Genomic DNA, 20239 nt, shown 5'->3' with positions numbered 1-20239 from the left:
TTTGAAATAGCACCATGGGATTGTTTATGTCCACCTGGCTTAACATCTCACCTGAATGATGGCACCTCAGTGTCACCTAGATTTTGTGTTCAAGTCTCGAGCAAGATACGAGCCCACAATCTTCCGACTCAGGCAGAGTGCTACCACTTAGCTACAGCAGATACCCAACTAAACATAAACAGTCATCCAATCTAACTGGCAGCATCTGCCAAGTTTAAAAAAAAAAGTTTAAAAATGGCCCGTCTAATCTACTACATTACCCAACCTCAAAGCTACAACATAGCTGGAAAAAAGTAAATTTCCAAATCTGATAGTGTATGGAACAATTCAAGAAGTCAAATCCTTTAACAGCAACATTTAAAATGGCTATTTGTTTCACGCAGTCTATCTAAATTAGACAGAAAGCTCCCTGGCTAATGCGCAACGCTGGCCAGTCAGGTTTGTGCTCACAATTTATGCGGTGCAGCTTTGGTCATTCTGTCCTCCACTTTGCAGTGAAATGTGCTAAAAAGAAAAAAAGGGCATCTTGCAAACTCAAGTTATCAATCCATCATTAATGATTGAAGTCCAAATAAATAGTTTTCTCTTTTATTTCAAGCTCAAATAAAAATACAAAAAAGTTATATAAAAGTGTAAACAAGTTTCCATAGGAACACTTTAGAATGTGATCCCATCTCCTAGTCAACCATTTTGTTGCATACATAAACTAATCCATGATATTTTAAAATTCAAATCACACAGCTTTCTGCATCAGTTACTGGTCCCAAAAGGCAGCCATTTAATACATTACCCAAACCTCCTAGTTCAGCTAATAATTGCCAACTGGTCAGTTAAGAATTATATCTAACAGTTTAGACATTAACTCTTGCTGATGAAGAGCATGAGGATGAACAAAGCAGCTCCATTCCACTTTCCCAGGCACAGGATGCCAGTACAGTATTAGCAGCATGATCCTCAGCTTGGGAGGGAAAGTCCGCTTCCTTGATTTGCTGCATTAATTGCCTACAAAACAATAAAAAAAATTATTAGCTCACACTGCATTCAACTAACCACTGAAGCAACGTGAAAAGTGGTTGCAAATTTAGATAGAAAACTGCACTGTATGGGACGATTCCGAAAGCCTTCAGAGACCAGAAATCTTAAGTCTGCGCTGGATTAATGAGGCTGCAAAATCATTCTGGAAACCAGCAACACCTGCTGGAAGTAGAGTCAAATTTTGCAGGCTTGAATGATCACATTGCGACACCAGAGTGTCACCCATCTGCAGAACTATATCCCCAAATAAGCCACTGCTTTGTTGGAAGAGGAGGACAAGTGGGAAACCATAAATGAGGCTGGTTTCACTAGTACATGCTAAATGTAGGGAAACCAAGATCTAGCGAGAATGGCAATTAAGCCAGTCAACTTGAAAGTACAACAGCAAAAATAAAAGTCTCAATGATGAAACACTGTACCAGGCTGGCCTTGACATAACATAGAAGATCTGGGGTCTTTGAAATCCATTGAAAGTTGAAGCAGCAGCAACGGTGTAAGCTCCCATGTTCTCATACACCATCCAGTCACCAACCTGCAGCTCTGGCATATCACAACGCTCTACAATACGATCAAGCCCATCACAAGTTGGGCCCCAAATGCTGGTCGAGTACAGCCTCTCATCAGACTTTTGTTTCTACAAAAAAAAAGGTTAACGAACAGGTCATCCAATATATAGACATTTGCACAATTTAGTAGGATTTTGATAAAAAAAGGTCTTACCTTGAGCAGAACTGGCATTACATGAGCATGATCATACAGTATGCAGTTGAATGAGCCATAAACACCATCATTTACATAGTACATGAGGGTTCTGTCATTTTCACCATCATCTTCATCTTTAACAAAAATATTGCACATATTAGCTGCATGATGCAAATAAGCCTGTCTATATTAAAACATGTCATTGAAAATTTAGTATGCCAAACAGTCAGAAAATCAACTACTTAATACTGTTCATTTTGTCATTAGCAATGCAAGCAGGAATTTGTAAGAGTTAAACAGATCCACCAACCGAGTCATTTTCAAACTATAGGAAAATAAGCAATAGGTATAACATGGTAAGCAATTTTTAGTTATGGGATATGTAGTACAAACAATACTGCAATAGGGATCTGTACCAAAAAAAGGGAGTCAACACAGCAGGTTAAATAAGCATATAGTTTTACATTGTGCTCAATTCCCTACTGCTATGGATCAGAGTAATTATTTGCCCTCTTCTCCCAATCAAGTCTCAATTCAAAATAACTACAGAGAATGCTGGAAAAACTCAGGTCAGGCAACATCCGTGGAGAGAAATTTGAGTTGACGTTTCGGGTTGAAACCCTTCTTCAAAACTGGAAAGAAAATAAAAAGATCGAAGGCAAAGCTGCGATCGAACAAAAGGAGACAATAAAAGGTATTAGAAGCCAGATGAGATGGTAATGGGCCCGTGGAGACAAAAGGCAGCTGAGATTAGGTGTGAAGTGTACTGGCAGGATAAGGACAGCGGCCAGGTGAGAGAGAGAGAAACAAAAGGAAAGGGGGGGGGGGGGGGGGGGGGAAAAGGAGGACCCAAAACAAAGGGGTGGAAAAAAATTAAAAGGAAACAAGTAATAGAGGCCGAGGTTATGATCTGAAATTGTTGAACTCGATATTGAGTCCGGAAGGCTGTAAAGTGCCTAATCGGAAGAGGAGGTGCTGTTCCTCGAGTTTACGTTGAGCTTCCGTGGAACAATACAAGAGGCCAAGGACGGTGAGGTCCGAGTGGGAATGGAGCGGTGAATTAAAATGACAGGCGACTGGAAGCTTGGGGTCACCCTTACGGACTGAACGGAGGTGTTTCGCAATTCATTGTCTTTTTACACCCCATCTTGAGCAATTCCTACATCCGCCATTTCAGAAATTCTCAGCATGCTCTACAGAGAGCCGGCATGGACTCGATGGGCCGAATGGCCTCCTTCTGTGCCGTTATGACCGACTGGAGAAAAGGATAGATGTTCCATATACTCACATTATAATTAGCTTAAGAATTTGAAGGTTAATATGATTGCGGTCGCTATCTTTCTAATTGGAACTTTCGAGCACATGTTTTAGAGGATGACTAAATGTTAAAAGGATCACAAAAACAGTTTAAAGAAATCCTCAAACAGGAACATTCTGGGGTTAATAGTGCAATAAATGGCTAAACTGCCATTGATATACCTACCATCAGAGCTACTCTGTTCATTGAAGACCACTTTCTTAGCAATGATATTCACAGAAAGGGTGTAGGCAGATGCCACATAGAACCGACCAGGCTCAGCAATGACTTGAACTCCAGAATCAATGGGGAAATATTTGTCCAATGCAGGATTGATAACAGCTGCAATCTAAAAATATTAGAGTTAGAGTTAATCAGCTCTCATTTTCAGGCAAATTCACTTGAGATTAAACAGCAGCACGTCTCACCTCTTCAAATTTGAGCTTGGTGTCTTCTGAGCCGGGGAACCCACCACCGATATCAAGCAAATACATGTTGAAACTGTACTCCACCTAAAATTAACAGGGCAGGGTGAGCAAACTAAACAGTCAAGGTACAAGTCCAAACCAATAACTTTTGGACTTCAAATTGCAATACATGTATAAAAATGGCAATGGACATCATTAAACACTTAATTCTGTTTAAACGAAGACATTAAAAACTGGTGAAATCAAGATACCTACCCCCATATCAAAAACAAAACGAGCATCTGCAATAGCCTGGGCATATGTCTGAGCGTCTGTACAACCACTTCCCACATGAAAGCTTTCACAGGGGAGACAAAAGAGTTCATACAAGTCAGTACCTAATAAAGCTAAGAGATTTCAACCAGTGTGATACAGGGGTGCTTTTTAAACCAAAAGTGTACTTAAACCCTGGTTTCTACTGATCCAAGTACAAACTGAAATGGGGGGTGGGGGGAAGGAAGAGAAGCTGCTTTCAGATACTATTAATTCAAAGTGGTGATGGACAGTAATGGAATGTAGCAAATTGCCCACTTTAAAACCATATTGCATATTTAAGAAACCCAATCTAAAATTCAAGACACCAGTCTTGTGAAGGTGCCAAACATACACAAATTGTGCAAAAGGCTACACTAAAAAAATTCATCCACATTAACTGGCACACAAGATTATTAAAAGCTCCAATATTTTCTGCATCACGTCAAAATCTAGAAGTTTCATACCATAATTACAGTTGGGCCACATTGATTATTTTAACCCCTGTCAGCTAAGATCTGACAATTTTTTGTAGTGTTTGTTTCCATGCAATCAACCTTTACATAACACAAACTATCAGCCCAATTCAAAATAACAATGGCAGATCTACCTCACTCCAATAATGTCAATATTCAGCTCTTTGGCACGTTCAAGGAGAAGTCTACTAGTCTTGAGTGTTGCTCCAAACTTCACACTCAGGCGGCAGACAGCCTTGGAGTCATCAGTAGTAATACGCAGAACTAGCCTAGGACAGAGGAAGAGGTGGATGCATTTTACCGCAGGATTCGACGTTAGTTCTGATAAAGGTGTCAATGAAACAGTATAAAGGAGAATCCAAAATCCAGTAGATGAATCACCACAAGCAACCTAAAATAGGAAAACCTGTGCAGGAAACAACATCCTAGAATTAAGATCCGTCAGACAAAACACCTGACAGAAGCGAGACGAAACAGCACAGCTTGCCCAATTGAGATATTCTGGAATATTTTAACATAAAACTAGTCTAAAAACAAAATAACCTAAAAGATGAAAACGGGGGATATGTAAATTGTAATGCCAACTGTCAATATCACAGAAACCCCACAGTGCAGATAGAGGCCATTTCGGCCCATCGAGCCTGCACCGACACATATCCCACCCGATCCCCGTAACCCCTACACCAACACATATCCCACCCTATCCCCGCGTATTTAATCCCCCTAACACTAAGGGTCAATTTATCATAGCCAATCAACCTAACCCGCACATCTTTGGACTGTGGGAGGAAACCGGAGCACCCGGAGAAAACCCACGCAAACACGGGGAGAATGTGCAAACTCCACACAGTCACCCGAGGCCGGATTTGTACCCGGGTCCCTGGCGCGGTGAGGCAACAGTGCTAACCACTATGCCACACATGGTGGATTAACTTGCCAGGGCAAGCAAAACGTCGTGACCATCCTTCATACCTGGGTTTTCATAACTAAGTTTGATCCTAGCCTCCATTTCCAGCTGAAGCTCAATTTTCCTCAGTCCAGTAGACTCATGCCAATAACTAAACTGAGTATCTAATTGTGAAGAAAGCCACATGCACAGCATATGTTACTTGCCATCCTACATATCATTTCCACTAGACTGAAGTCTCCCAACCAGATTCAATATTTTCCCCTCCCTCAGTAACTGCTGAAAGATCCAAAGGATTGTTGAACATTCGCATTCTCCTCCCACCCCCATGTTCAAAAATGTACAGGAAACTGCGCTATCCGGCACCCATGGGACCAAGCTACTGCCGTTTTTTTTTTTTTTTTTTTTTAAAAAGCTCCGGATAGACCAGCGTCAATGTTATCAGATAGGAGCTTTTCATCGCAGTATCTGACCACAAACACTGTTGCTCAGCAACAGCTTGTAAACACTCGGCCCGTGGCTTGGAAGCGTCTCTGAAGCTGTTGCTAAGATACAGAGACGCTTTCTAGAGCCTGCCGTACCTGACCACAAACACTGTTGCTCAGCAACAGCTTGTAAACACTCGGCCCAGTAGCTTGGAAGTGTCTCTGAAGCTGTTGCTAAGCGACAAAGACGCTTTCCAGAGCCTGCCTGTGAAAAGAATGCTAGGAGAAAAAAAAACCTAACCAAAACGGCTGCTGATTTCTGCCGTTAGATCAAAGTTGCCGGACATTCAACTTCCGGATAGCACAAAGTTTCCTGTAGTATGAAGAACACTTTTCAACTCTGCACAAGCTCAAACACTTTCAGAAGAGCAGTTTATTTACTAAAATGCCCTACATAATTCAGAGTAGACCAACATGCCATGGTCCAGGCTGGTTTCACATTTCCCTCCCACCACACCCCAGTTAGCTGTACTTTCAGCCAGCTGTATCCTACACAAACTCCCTCTCTGCCTTTAAAAGTCCCCCTCACTGTTCAAACTTTGTCAACTTCTAAAATTGTACCACTAATTATCTTGGGATGTATTATTAAAGGTATTATAAAAAAAATAAATCAGAAGTGCCAAAGTTGACATTCAAACCCAATAATTTCCACCCATTTCATTACAAAATTCAAAGCTACGTGCAAGGTTTTTGAAACTGCATTAGCATTTTTGCACAAATTTGAGTTTTCCTCAATAGTACTCGATCAGCAACTTACTTGGCATTTGGGTGGCATCTTGCTACTTTCATCAGCTCCACTTCGCTATCAAATGTCATCTTCTGTACCCCATGTGCTGCAGCATATTTGATCTGAGACAATTGTTTGCAAGGGTTAGCATAGATTATTCTCTCAACTGGAACATCAAGGCTCTGTACCATCTGAATTTCGGTCTGTAAAGAATGATTGTAATGATTTTAATACAAACGTAACATACAGGGAAGCTTAAATTAGAATACAAAGAATTCAGAATATTAGCATACCTTGCTAGCACAATCAAATCCAGCGCCCAAAGTAGCAAGGGTTTTTACCACAGCTTTATCATCATTGCATTTGACAGCATAAAATGGAGTGATGCGAGGAAGGACTCTGTGCCACCGCATGTGCTTCTTGACAATGTCACCCAAGTCCGCAACATAAAAAGCATCTTTGTCATCCTAGGATTAGAATAGGTACAAGGTCAAATTCTCATGCTCGAAATAGTCATAAAAACATTATATAGCACCTTTAAAATGTAGAAAAATGCCCTGAGAGGAGGGGACAAGAGGCCAAAGTCTGATACAAGTTAGGGCAAGGCCACAGTGGAATACTGGGGCAAGGCTACAGAAGGATAACAAAAACTGGCATTTATATAGTGCCTTTAACATGGTAAGATGTCTCAATGCACTTCACGTGACAATTATTAAATAACATTAATACTTACAGAATGAAAAACTTCATTTATTTTGCTCTCCAAGATGTCTCTGGCACTGAATCCTTCCTCAATGAAGGCAAAGTCAAAGTCACCATTGCTGAAGTCATTCATTCTGAGATTTGTAGTAAGTTTCACAAAGCAGGAATTCGCAATATGCAACAAACTGAAAAATAAATAAGTAATAAGCTAAATGATACAGGATAATAAAATCAAACATTCCAAATAGTGTTAACTGGTAAGCATTTATACCCACATGGACAAGTAAGAGATGGAATCTAATTAAAAGCAAAACTCAGCTGTCTCGCCAAGGCGGCTTTCCAACAGAGTTAAACCCTCGAAGATACAACGCAAGGTCTGGGCTCTCCACGTAGCCGTTGTATACCTTTCTGGCTTGTTCGTTCTGAAACAGAATTGCGCACAAAATTATTAGATGGTGAATATTTTGAGCAAAACAACAAAAAATCAAGCCACGGTGCGTCTCCCCCCCCGCTATTCTGAACCCAGTAACAGTCGCGAGTGCATGCTGCAGTGACACCAAGTCGACCAAGTATTGCATTCTGCAGCAACACGCACTCGATTCGGCACTGCACCGGTGCATGGCACCGCGCCGCAGAATGCAGAGCACGGCACCGGTGCATGGCGCCGCGCAGTGCAGAGCACGGCACCGGTGCATGGCGCCGCGCCGCACAGTGCAGAGCACGGCACCGGTGCATGGCGCCGCACAGTGCAGAGCACGGCACCGGTGCATGGCGCCGCACAGTGCAGAGCACGGCACCGGTGCATGGCGCCGCACAGTGCAGAGCACGGCACCGGTGCATGGCGCCGCACAGTGCAGAGCACGGCACCGGTGCATGGCGCCGCGCCGCACAGTGCAGAGCACGGCACCGGTGCATGGCGCCGCGCCGCACAGTGCAGAGCACGGCACCGGTGCATGGCGCCGCGCCGCACAGTGCAGAGCACGGCACCGGTGCATGGCGCCGCGCCGCACAGAGCACGGCACCGGTGCATGGCGCCGCGCCGCACAGTGCAGAGCACGGCACCGGTGCATGGCGCCGCGTCGCACAGTGCAGAGCACGGCACCGGTGCATGGCGCCGCGTCGCACAGTGCAGAGCACGGCACCGGTGCATGGCGCCGCGTCGCACAGTGCAGAGCACGGCACCGGTGCATGGCGCCGCGTCGCACAGTGCACGGCACCGGTGCATGGCGCCGCGTCGCACAGTGCAGAGCACGGCACCGGTGCATGGCACCGGGTGTCACAGTACAGAGCACTGCACTGGTGCATGGCACCGTGCCACACAGTACAGAGCACTGCACTGGTGCATGGCACCATGCCACACAGTACAGAGCACTGCACTGGTGCATGGCACCGTGCCACACAGTAGAGCACTGCACTGGTGCATGGCACCGTGTCACACAGTACACAGCACTGCACTGGAGCATGCTACAGTCAGCGTTGCCCAATCCCCCCCTCTCCCTTTTTTTTTAAAACTGGCTCCCATTCATTTTCTCCCCGCACCAACCCCGGGAGGTCATCCATTTGACTGACGTGTCCGTCGCCCAATGGGAAAGCCGAACGGGTCTGCCCCCAGGTGGGCCGGGCGCACCCCGGGAACCAATGGGGAGACGGAGGGGGCGGGGCCCGCCGCCAGAACTCAGACGGACACCGCCGAGGCCGCAGGCCGCCCCAACCCCAAGGTATTTCATCACAGCCGCCGGGGCCCAACCCGTTTCACTTACACATCCTCACACTGACTCAAAAAAATTACCAGACATTAATTTAAATTAATCCCCCCCACCACCCGCTTCCTCTCCCCGAAGCAGCTGGAAATCGGAGGGGAGTTTCCTCCACTAATTCCATTCGTCACTTGAAATAAAGACTTAATTTTCCCCCCCAGTACAAGTCAGGCCGTTTCATTAAAAAAAAAATTTAAATGTTAAAACAAAAACGAATTTCTTTCCCCTACCACCACCTTAAAATTAACACGTGGCACACGGCAAATTTATATCGGTTCCGTGAGGAGAAAAAAAACCCGCCGACAGAGAAAAAAAAAAGTTTTTTATTTATATTTTTTTAAAAATTACCTTAAAAAACATTTACGAAGACTGTGTCCATCGAAGAAATAAGTTTATAAAAAAAAAAGGAACTCAATCTTCCCTCCCGCTCGCGTCGCTTTCTCTGAGGCAGAAATGAAGCCGGCCGTCGCTCGGCCGCCGCCTTTTATAGCGCCAGGCCGGGTTGCCAGGCGACGGCTCCAGCCCAAACCGGTCCTGATCGGTTTGCTCTCGTCTGCGCTGACTGGGAGCGCGCGCGCCCTCGCCACCGCGCGTCCCCGCGCACGCCCCCGACCCCCCCCCCCGTGCGTGCGCGTCCCCCGCGCCCGCTCAATAGCCAAGGCGCGCACGTCACCCTTCACCTGACCAAGGAGCAGCGCTCCGAAAGCTGTTGGACTGTAACCTGGTGTTGTGTGACTTCCCACATTTGTCCACCCCAGTCCAACACCGGCATCTCCACATCATGTCACCCGCAAGTCGTCCTTGCCCCCCCCAAAATTAAAAATTCGTCGAGGAAAGAGAGGGAACAGACAGCAGCACAGCATATAGGGGTTCTTGGTTTATTAAATAGTGGCAGCTTGTACTGTAAACATTATTCATTTACCTGTAAATATTATTGTTGTATTTACATTGTTGACCATAATTGGTCAATGAATGTAATGGATTTACTATGTAACTGATGAGTTGTATAAGTACTGTTGTACTTGAATGTTAATTTTTTTTTTAAAAGGACAACAGGTTATACCAAGCAAAAATGAAGAGTTACTAGATTGCCAGTATTGTTTTTTACTATGGGTACCTGTATTCACAGAATCACAGAAACCCCACAGTGCAACTAGAGGCCATTTCGGCCCATCAAGCCTGCACCGACACATATCCCACCCGATCCCCGAAACCCCTACACCAACACATATCCCACCCTATCCCCGCGTATTTAATCCCCCTAACACTAAGGGTCAATTTATCATAGCCAATCAACCTAACCCACACATCTTTGGACTGTGGGAGGAAACTGGAGCACCCGGAGAAAACCCACGCAAACACGGGGAGAATGTGCAAACTCCACACAGACAGTCACCCGAGGCCAGATTCGAACCCGGGTCCCTGGCGCTGTGAGGCAACAGTGCTAACCACTATGCCACATTGTTTTTGTTTGAAAAAATTTATTATTGTATTTGTACTGTTAATCTTAAAGCTGTTTTTTTTAAGGCTTAGCCTTATTGTGGTTAATGAATGTAATGGATTTATCATGTAGTTGATGAGTTGTAACAAGTACTACCAGATTTATTTAAATAAAAGAGGTAGGCTGAAGAAAAAAAAACAGCAGCATAGCATATGCTTTCTTTTCTTGGTTTATTAAATAGTGGCAGCTTGTACTGTAAACATTATTGATATACCTGTAAAAATTTATTTTTTGTATTTATATTGTTGACCATAAAGCTGTTTTTTGAGGCTTTATCCTTTTTATTGTGGTCAATGAATGTAAACATAGAAACATAGAAGATAGGAGCAGGAGTAGGCCATTCGGCCCTTCGAGCCTGCTCCGCCATTCAATGAGATCATGGCTGATCATCCAAATTCAGTACCCTGTCCCTGCTTTCTCCCCATATCCCTTGATCCCTTTAGCCTTAAGAAATATATCCAACTCTTTCTTGATTACATAGTAAATCCATGTAATGGATTTACTATGTAATTGATGAGTTAGAACATAAGAACATAAGAAATAGGAGCAGGAGTAGGCCAATCGGCCCCTCGAGCCTGCTTCAAAAGTACTTCATTGGCTGTAAAGTGCTTTGAGACGTCCGGTGGTCGTGAAAGGCGCTATATAAATGCAAGTCTTTCTTTACTTTTGTTTTTTGGGGAGTGTAGTCACTGTTGTAATGTGGGAAACACGGCAGCCAATTTGTGCACAGCAAGCTCCCACACACAGCAATGTGTTAATGACCAGATTGTCTTTTTTTTATGGGATGTGGGCGTCGCTGGCAAGGCCAGCATTTATTGCCCATCCCTAGTTGCCCTCGAGAAGGTGGTGGTGAGCCACCTTCTCAAACCGCTGCAGTCCGTGTGGTGAAGTTACTCCCACAGTGCTGTTAGGGAGGGAGTTCCAGGATTTTGACCCAGCGACGATGAAGGATCGGCCGATATACTTCTAAGTCAGGATGGTGTGTGTGACTTGGAGGGGAACTTGGAGGTGGTGGTGTTCCCATGCGCCTGCTGCCCTTGTCCTTCTAGGTGGAAGAGGTCGTGGGTTTGGGAGGTGCTGCTGAAGAAGCCTTGGCGAGTTGCTGCAGTGCATCTTGTAGATGGTACACACTGCAGCCACGGTGCGCCGGTGGTGGAGGGAGTGAATGTTTAAGGTGGTGGATGGGGTGTCAATCAAGCGGGCTGCTTTGTCCTGGATTGAGGGATAAATATTGGCCCCAGGACACCGGGGATAACTCCCCGCTCTTCTTCGAAATAGTGACATGGGCTTTTTTACGTCCACCTGAGAGGGCAGACGGGGCCTCGGTTTAAAGTCTCATCCGAAAGCCGGCACCTCCGACAGTGCAGCACTCCCTCAGCACTGCACTGGAGTGTCAGCCTAGCTTTATGTGCTCAAGTCTCTGGAGTGGGGACTGTGAACCCACAACCTTCTGACTCAGAGACGAGTGTGCTGCCCACTGAGCCACAGCTGACACTGGAGGGGGAAAACAGGAGCACAGCATTGTAACTGTTTTAAAAAAAAAAAAAAATTAATCTTGTGCTTATATAATAAAGTAGGGAAGTTATGCTAAACGTGTATCAGCTGTAGCTCAGCCCCTGAGTCAGAAGGTTGTGGGTTCACAGTCCCACTCTTGAGCACATAAAGCTAGGCTGACACTCTCCCAGTGCAGTGCTGAGGGAGTGCTGCACTGTCGGAGGTGCCGCCTTTTGGATGAGATGTTAAACCGAGGCCCCGCCTGCTCTCAGATGGAAGGTCGAAGGGTGTTTTTGTGTCTGGAAGGCTGTTTCCAGTGGGATTCCGCAGGGCTCAGTACTGGGTCCTTTGCTTTTCGTGGTATCAATGATTTGGACTTGAATGTAGGAAGTATGATTAAGAAGTTTGCAGATGATACAAAAATTGATAATGAAGAAGAAAGCTGCGGACTGCAGGAAGAGATCAATGGACTGGTCAGGTAAACAGTGGCAAATGGAATTCAATCCGGAGAAGTGTGAGGTAATGCATTTGGGGAGGGCTAACAAGGAAAGGGAATACACATTAAATGGTAGGACACTGAGAAGTGCAGAGGATCAGAGGGACCTTGGAGTGCATGTCCACAGATCCCTGAAGGTAGCAGGACAGGTAGATAAGGTGGTTAAGAAGGTATACGGGATACTTGCAGGGAGGTTATGCTTGAACTGTATAAAACACTAGTTAGGCCGCAGCTAGAATACTGCGTACAGTTCTGGTCACCACATTACAGGAAAGATGTGATTGCACTAGAGAGGGTACAGAGGAGATTTACGAGGATATTGCCTGGGCTGGGGAATTTTAGCTATGAGGAAAGACTGGATAGGCTGGGGTTGTTTTCTTTGCAACAGAGGAGGCTGAGGGGAGACCTAATAAAGGTGTATAAAATTATGAAGGGCCGAGATAAAGTGGATAGAAAGGACCTATTTCCCTTAGCAGAAGGGTCAATAACCAGGGGGCATAGATTTAAAGTAATTGGTTGGAGGTTTAGAGGGGATTTGAGGAGAAATGTGTTTCACCCAGAGGGTGGTGGGGGTCTGGAACTCACTGCCTGAAAGGGTGGGAGAGGCAGAGACCCTCATCACATTTAAAAAGTACTTGGACGTGCACTTGAAGTGCCGTAAACTACAGGGCTACAGACCAAGAGCTGGAAAGTGGGGTTAGACTGGAGAGCTCTTTGTCGGCCGGCACAGACACGATGGGCCGAATGGCCTCCTTCTGTGCTGTAAATTTCTATGATTCTATGCACTGTCGGAGGTGCCGTCTTTCAGATGAGACGTTAAACCGAGGCCCCGTCTGCTCTCTCAGGTGGATGTAAAAGATTCCATGGCACTATTTCGAAGAAGAGCAGGGGAGTTCTCCCCGGTGTCCTGGGGCCAATATTTATCCCTCAATCAACATAACAAAAACAGATTCTCTGGCCATTATCACATTGCTGTTTGTGGGGGCTTGCTGTGGCAAATTGGCCACATTTCCCACATTACAACAGTGACTACACTTCAAAAGTACTTCATTAGCTGTAAAGCGCTTTGAGACATCCGGTGGTCGTGAAAGGCGCTATAGAAATGCAAGTCTTTCTTCTTTCAAAACCTGTATCGAACCTTGGTTAGATCACACCAACTGCTGCGAGCAGTTCTGGTCGCCAGATTATAAAAAGGATGTCGAGGCAGCTGGAGAGGGTGCAGGGAAGATTTACAAGGATGATACCAGAAATGGGAGGGTATACATATCAGGAAAGGATGATCAGACTGTGTCTCTTTTCTCTTGAAAAAAGGCTGAGAGGTGACCTAATAGAGGTCTATAAAATTATGAAAGGTTTTGATAGAGTGGATACAGAGAGAATGTTTCCACTTGTGGGGAAGAGCATAACTAGAGGTCATCAATATAAGAGAGTCACCAAGAAATCCAATAGGGAATTCAGGAGAAACTTCTTTACCCAGAGAGTGGTGAGAATGTGGAACTCGCTACCACAGGGAGTGGTTGAAGTGAATAGTATAGGTGCAATTAAGGGGAGGCTGGACAAGCGTATGAGGGAGAAGGGAATAGAGGGAGGAGGCTTGTGTGGAGCATAAAAGCCGGCATGGACTGGTTGGGCCGAAAGGCCTGTTTCTGTGCCATATATCCTAAGTAATGAATCTTTTGGCGGTTGGGGGGGGGGAGGGGGGCTGCTGTGAAAGTTACATAATATTGATCTAATCATTTTAAAATTAAGGTTATTTGGCATCTGTCACTAGTTTGGAGTTATGTTTCTTTTGAGTCACTTAGGTCTACTACACATCTATCCCTCAACATCCGCACCCTCCAACCCCACTTTCTTTAAAGCGTCTGCCTGCCCCTGGAATAAACTCCAAGTCACTTACAATTGCACATCCAAAGTATCATTCCTCAAAATACTTATGCAGTTGTCAGTCTGCTCAACCGCTCCCTCACCTCCACCTTTGATGTCTTTTGTCACAGATTCATTTTTTTAAATTACACCTCCCTGAAGCAGCTGGAGACATTTTTCTATGATAAAGGCGCTATATAAATGCAAGTTCAAACGTCCTATGCCATGTTATAATGACAACCTTCCATCAGCGGTGGTGCTGTAGAGGCTCAGTTTTCCATCTCCCAGCTCCCCAGATTGTACTGTAGAGAAACTCAAGCTCCAAACCAATTCCACTTCCCTCCTTTCCAAATTACTGTAGGTTCTGCTTTTAACTGTAGATTATAGCAGAACGTTAAATTATTATATAAAAGTAAAGGACAGATGTATGACTTTTAAATGGGGATTGAATTTCATCTGCGTGCCCTGATCCAATTATTGCCCACCCACTAATCCTGCTTCAATTGAAGATTATACTTGGCCTTAAATGCCTCTGTGCAACATCACTGGAGACCGACTAGTAGTTCATTAAAAGTCTTGTGTCTGGTGCACACTTACTCCCATGAACACTTCCCCTATTCACAGTAATGTTCCATTATAAACCACAGTATCCTATGACTAATCGTAATCTGCTAGTAATCTATCTATATATTATTAAAAAATCTTGCATAGGGCAAACACATCCTCGCCATAAATTTTACTTCTTATTGTCATGATTTTTGGTCACGCATCTGACAGCATTTATCACTGTAAATTGTTATGTCAACATTTCCCTTTCAACTTTGCTATGTCAACCGTCACAATGTAGCTGCAGACTCTGTCCACTAGATGGCTCTGTGGAGCAGGTTTCTGACATCTCTCTTCCAACTCCATCACCATTATATATCATGGAACCATAGACTAATACAACACCGAACGAGGCCATTCGGCTCATCGTACCTGTGCCGGTATATAAAAAGAATCTTATATTCATCATCTGACTATAGGCAACTTACTAGTAATATTTTAAATTCCATTCATGTGGCACACATTCTATTGAAAACTTATATGTAAACCAGCTCATATGAAGAATCTTTTGCAATTACAATTACCTGTGATGTCTGTATCATAGAATGATACAGCACAGGAGGAGGCCATTCGGCCCATTGTGCCTGTGCCGGCTCTTTGAAAGAGCTCTCCAATTAGTCCCACTCCCCCCCGCTCTCTCCCCACAGCCCTGCAAATATTTCAAGTATTTATCCAATTCCCTTTTGAAAGTTATATTGAATCTGCTTCCACCAGCCTTTCAGGTAGCACATTCTAGATCCCTCGCTGCATAACGTTTTTTTATCCTTATCCTGTCTCTGGTTCTTTTGCCAATTACCTTAAATTTGTGTCCTTTGGTTACCGACCCTCCTGCCACTGGAAACAGTTTCTCCTTATTTACTCCATCAAAACCCTTCATGATTTTGAACCCCTCTATCAAATCTCCCCATAACCTTATCTTCTCTAAGTAAACAACCCCAGCTTCTCTAGTCTCCACATAACTGAACTCCCTGATCCCTGGCACCATTCTAGTAAATCTCCTCCGCACCCTCTCTAAGGCCTTGACATCCTTCCTAAAGTGTGGTGCCCAGAATTGGCCACAATACTCCAGCTGGGGCCTAATTAGTGTTTTATAAAGGTTTAACATAACTTTCTTGCTTTTGAACTCTATGGGGGATAGGGTTGCAAAATTCTGGGAATTTTTAAAAGGGGAAACTTTCCATGGGAATTTTTGGGAATTTATGGGAATTTTGGGAATTTATGGGCATTTTGAGTTTTTTTGCACACTGATGGTTTTTGTCTCTGACCCTTATATTATCTTTGTCGTCAAAATAGACATACTGTTCCATACAAATAAAAACAGGCTTTCAAAACTTTATTTAGGTTATAATTTTGAACTTTATTTAACCCCCACAAAAAAGACCCATCTAAAATAAAATAAAAAGAGCGTCAGCTTATTTAGCCTGTAATTTGTCATTATTTTGTCCCTTTGAGTCTTCTACTCATGAGTCTTCTGAGTCTTCTACTCCTCATTGCTCCTCCTGATTCTCTGACTCTGGCTCTGACGTGTCCATTTCCTCCTCTGTGTCAGTGTCTAGCTGTGTGGTGGACACTTCTGTATCTGGCTCAATAAGTTGTAGGTTCGCCCGGATAGCCACCAGTTTCTCCACTCTCTTGTTAGTCAGCCTGTTGCGCACCTTTGTATGCGTATTCCCAAAAAGTGACCAGTTTCGTTCAGAGGCCGCTGATGAAGGTGGGATTTGGAGTATCACCGATGCAATAGGTGACAGGGCCTCAGATGCACAAAGTCCCTTCCACCAGGTATGTGCACTGATATGCTTGCATGATTCCCATATCCCATCCCCATTCCAAAGACCTTGCTTGGTAGAGAACTTTGCCAGACTTCCAAGAACTTTGCCCACATCCAGATTGAGATGGTGTGAGAGGGTAGAAATCACACTGTAAGCGCTGTTGATCTGTTCTCCAGAAAGTATTGGTCTCCCAACATGCTTTGGGTCCAGCATGTATGCTGCAGCATGAATCGGCTTGACACAAAATTCTTGACGCGTCTGTATGAATTGAACAATTGCCTTCTCCTCTGCTTTGAGCAGCAGGGATGTGGGTAGGGCAATGCTGATTTGTTCTTTTAAATCAGTAAAAAGCCTGAGAACATCTGACAAGACATCATCTCCTTCAATCTGAGCAATTACAGATGCTACTGGTGAGAGTAGTTTAAGGCTGCTAACCACTCTCTCCCAAAACACATCATCCAGCAGTATTTTCTTGATGGTGGTTTCCATATCCCCAGACTGGGATATTGCCATTTCTTGCAGCGACTCCTTACCCTCCAGAAGGCTGTTGTACATTATGACAACACCACCCCATCTAGTGTTGTTGGGCAGCTTCAGTGTGGTGTTCTTGTTCTTTGTCATTTGCTTGGAGTTGTAGGTTGCTGCAACTACCTGTTTTCCCCTGACATACTTAACAACTTGCTTGGCTCTCTTGTGCTTCCATGGTTCTCAAACCCATGATGTCCTTGAGGAGCAGGTTAAGCCCATGAGCTGCGCACCCAATAGACGTAATATGAGGGTAGGCCTCCTCCACTTGAGCCCAAGCAGCCTTCATATTCGCAGCATTGTCAGTAACTACTGCAAAGACCTTTTGTGATCCAAGATCGTTGATGACCGCTTTCAGCTCATCAGCAATGTATGTGCCTGTGTGTCTGTTGTCCTTCGTGTCTGTGCTCTTGAAGAACACTGGGAGAGGAGTGGAGACGATGTAGTTTATGATGCCCTCCCCTCGTACATTTGACCACCTATCTGAGATAACTGCAACACAGTCTGCCATCGCTATCGTTTCTTTGAGCTTTCCTTGGACTCTGTTATACTCAACCTCCAGCAAATAAGTAGACAAAGCATGTCTGGTGGGAGGACAGTATGCAGGGCGAATAACATTGAAAAATCTCTTCCAGTACACATTGGCTGTGAGCATGAGGGGTGAGCCTGTTGCATATACAGCTCGAGCAAGGCACTCATCTGCATTCTTCTGGCTATGGTTATCCATTGTATCAAAGAACCTTCCAAGTGGGCCAGGAGTTGCTGATGATAAGGAGCCTGATGCTGAATGAGAACCATCATCTTCTTGAATGGAAGCAGAGGAACTCTGGACTGACTGCTGTGAGCTTTGAGTGAAGTTGTTGCATTTGGATAAATGCTGCTGCATCTTTGTGGCATTCTTTACATATGGCTTTCTACAGTGTTTGCACATGTACACAGTCTTTCCATCTTTAATGCCTGGGGTAAAATGCTTCCACACATCCGACGGTAAACGTGGCATTGTTCTATGCAGAGAAATAAAGGGCATTCATCTCTGTGTCGAACTGCGGTCGATCAGCACGATTGCAACAGGGTGAGTACATTTTTGCTGATGCTCCATGTGATGGAAGCATGACCTGTACACACACGACGCTACATCACCAATAGTGTATTATTTTGTATATTTTAAATTGAAGGACAACAGAGTTCAACAAGTAACTGGTTTATTTGGTATAAAGTCTGATTTACTTACTGCATCATCACAACATCAGCAGAAAACAAAATGACTTCCCTCAGGACCCCTAACCTGGATCTTAAAAAAACTATAGCAGTCTTACAGATGCCTGCAGGCCAATCACAATTCGATATACAAATATTACAAATAGAGGGAGCTAATCGCTCATCCACTCATCCAACCAATCAGGACACATTTGTTCACAGTCACACACAAAACTTGTAATTATTAAAACAAGCCAAGTAAGAAGATAAACATATATTGATTAAGAAATTCCTTAATAATTAAGATTCCATCTCTGTTAGTAATTTTAAGAGAGGACCTGTGGAAAAAAAAGAAAGAAATACAAAAAAAACAATATTATGCTAGCATGTGCTTTTTTGGGCAAAATTCCCAAGCTAAACTTCCCGTGGAAAATTTCCGGAAATTTACCGGAAACTTTCCACCCCTTTGCAACCCTAATGGGGGAAAAATTGGGTATCGCCCATTTTGGGGGGCTAATATCGGCCGGGCGCAAAGTTTAGTGCCCGGTGCTAATTATCGCCTCCGACTGCAAAATTCGTCTCTCTCGCCCCTGGAGGTGATTTGAGCGCTAAATCAGGCGCTACACACCTCTCTTAAGGCGCTAACGTTGGGGAGCGAGGCGTTACCTCAGAACACTACCGAAGCTCAGGCGATGTCCGTTACCATGGAAGCCAGACAGACTGGCGCCATCCAGTTCTTAAAGGGGAGGGGCCATCTTGCTGGCCAGCCACACCCTGCTCATTGCAGCCTTGAATCTCGGCCTGGAGAGACCTCGAAAACAATTGTGTTGGGAACACTAATGGATCGGCCCAGGGAAAGAGCTCGGCGATTAGGAACCTCAAAAGTGGTGTTGAGGGCGTTAAATCTCTCCAATGTCTCTCTCCCTTGCAACCCGTCTGTACCAAAAATTTTGCCGACAAGAAAAGGCAGGAAGTGCCCGCCTTTAAATAGCGCTCCCCCAGCCCCTTCCCGACTTGAAAATGTTCCCCTCTACCTGTCGTTCCTAGCGGCAGGCGCTAAGGCAGGGGGCGCGACTCAATATCCGGTCCGGTGTGCTACCGGGGCGTTACACGCTCGACTGACGTCACGATCTGCGGGCGCAGGAGATCGTGGCAGTAGTGTTTAGCGCCACCGCAAAACAACTGGTCAATTTCGCGAGCGACGCTAAAATCGCCGCGCCCGGGCACTAAGTTCCTAGCGCCCCGTTAGCGTCCCCCCCGAGGCATTAACGGGAGGCGCTAACCAACCGAATTTTTCCCCCTGTGCCTCTATTAATAAAGCCAAGGATCCAGTATGCCTTTTTAACAGTCTTCTCAACTTGTCCTGCCACCTTCAAAGACTTGTGTATGTCCACCCCCAGGTCTCGCTGTTCCTGCACCCCCTTTAAAATTAGTTTATATTGCCTCTCCTTATTCTTCCTGCCAAAATGAATCATTTCACACTTCTCTGCATTAAATTTCATCTGCCATGTGTCTGCCCATTTCCCTGGTCTGTGTTCTCTTGAAGTCTGCTACTATCCTCCTCACTTTCATGTCATCTGCAAACTTTGAAATTATTCCCTGTATACCCCAAGTCCAGATCATTAATATATATCAAAAAAAGCAGCAGTCCCAACACCAGCCCCTTGGGCACACCACTGCACACTTCCTTCCAGCCTGAAAAACAACCATTCACCACTACTCTCTGATTTCTGTCCCTTAGCCAATTACGCATCCACACAGCCATTGTCCATTTAATCCCATGGGCTTCAATTTTGTTAACAAGTCTACTATCTGGTACTTTATCAAACGCCTTTTGAAAGTCATATATACATCAACTGCACTATCAGCAACGCTCTCCATTACTACATCAAAGAACTCAATCAAGTTAGTAAAACACGATTTGCCTTTAACAAATCCATGCTGGCTTTCATTAATTAACCCATATTTTTCCAAGTGCCAA

General features: G+C 44.7%; 2 protein-coding genes across 2 annotated transcripts in view; one reads left to right on the top strand and one right to left on the bottom strand.

The window, feature by feature from the left end:
* Nucleotides 1–574: 574 nt before the first annotated feature.
* Nucleotides 575–9310, bottom strand: odc1 (ornithine decarboxylase 1). Its single transcript, XM_085996322.1, has 12 exons — nt 9156–9310; nt 7326–7472; nt 7082–7235; nt 6642–6815; nt 6379–6551; nt 4364–4498; nt 3718–3799; nt 3463–3546; nt 3221–3383; nt 1756–1871; nt 1455–1669; nt 575–1002 (listed from the first exon to the last, which is right to left on the bottom strand). The coding sequence occupies exons 3-12, from the start codon at nt 7181–7183 to the stop codon at nt 852–854; spliced, it is 1395 nt and encodes a 464-aa protein (XP_085852448.1). The 5' UTR covers nt 7184–7235; nt 7326–7472; nt 9156–9310; the 3' UTR covers nt 575–851.
* The window catches only part of LOC147112239 (uncharacterized), a 32103-nt gene continuing 20565 nt past the window's right edge, over nt 8702–20239 (top strand). The window contains exon 1 of the mRNA XM_085996323.1: nt 8702–8768. The gene's annotated coding sequence lies outside the window, so the exon portion shown is untranslated. The remainder of the gene's footprint in view (nt 8769–20239) is intronic.

This window comes from Somniosus microcephalus, chromosome 9 (assembly GCF_052327205.1).
Source record: "Somniosus microcephalus isolate GS21.2 chromosome 9, FLI_Smic_1.0, whole genome shotgun sequence".
Lineage (NCBI taxonomy): Eukaryota > Metazoa > Chordata > Chondrichthyes > Squaliformes > Somniosidae > Somniosus > Somniosus microcephalus.
Note: the sequence above shows the minus strand (reverse complement) of the source record. Positions and strands in the feature narration are given on the sequence as shown.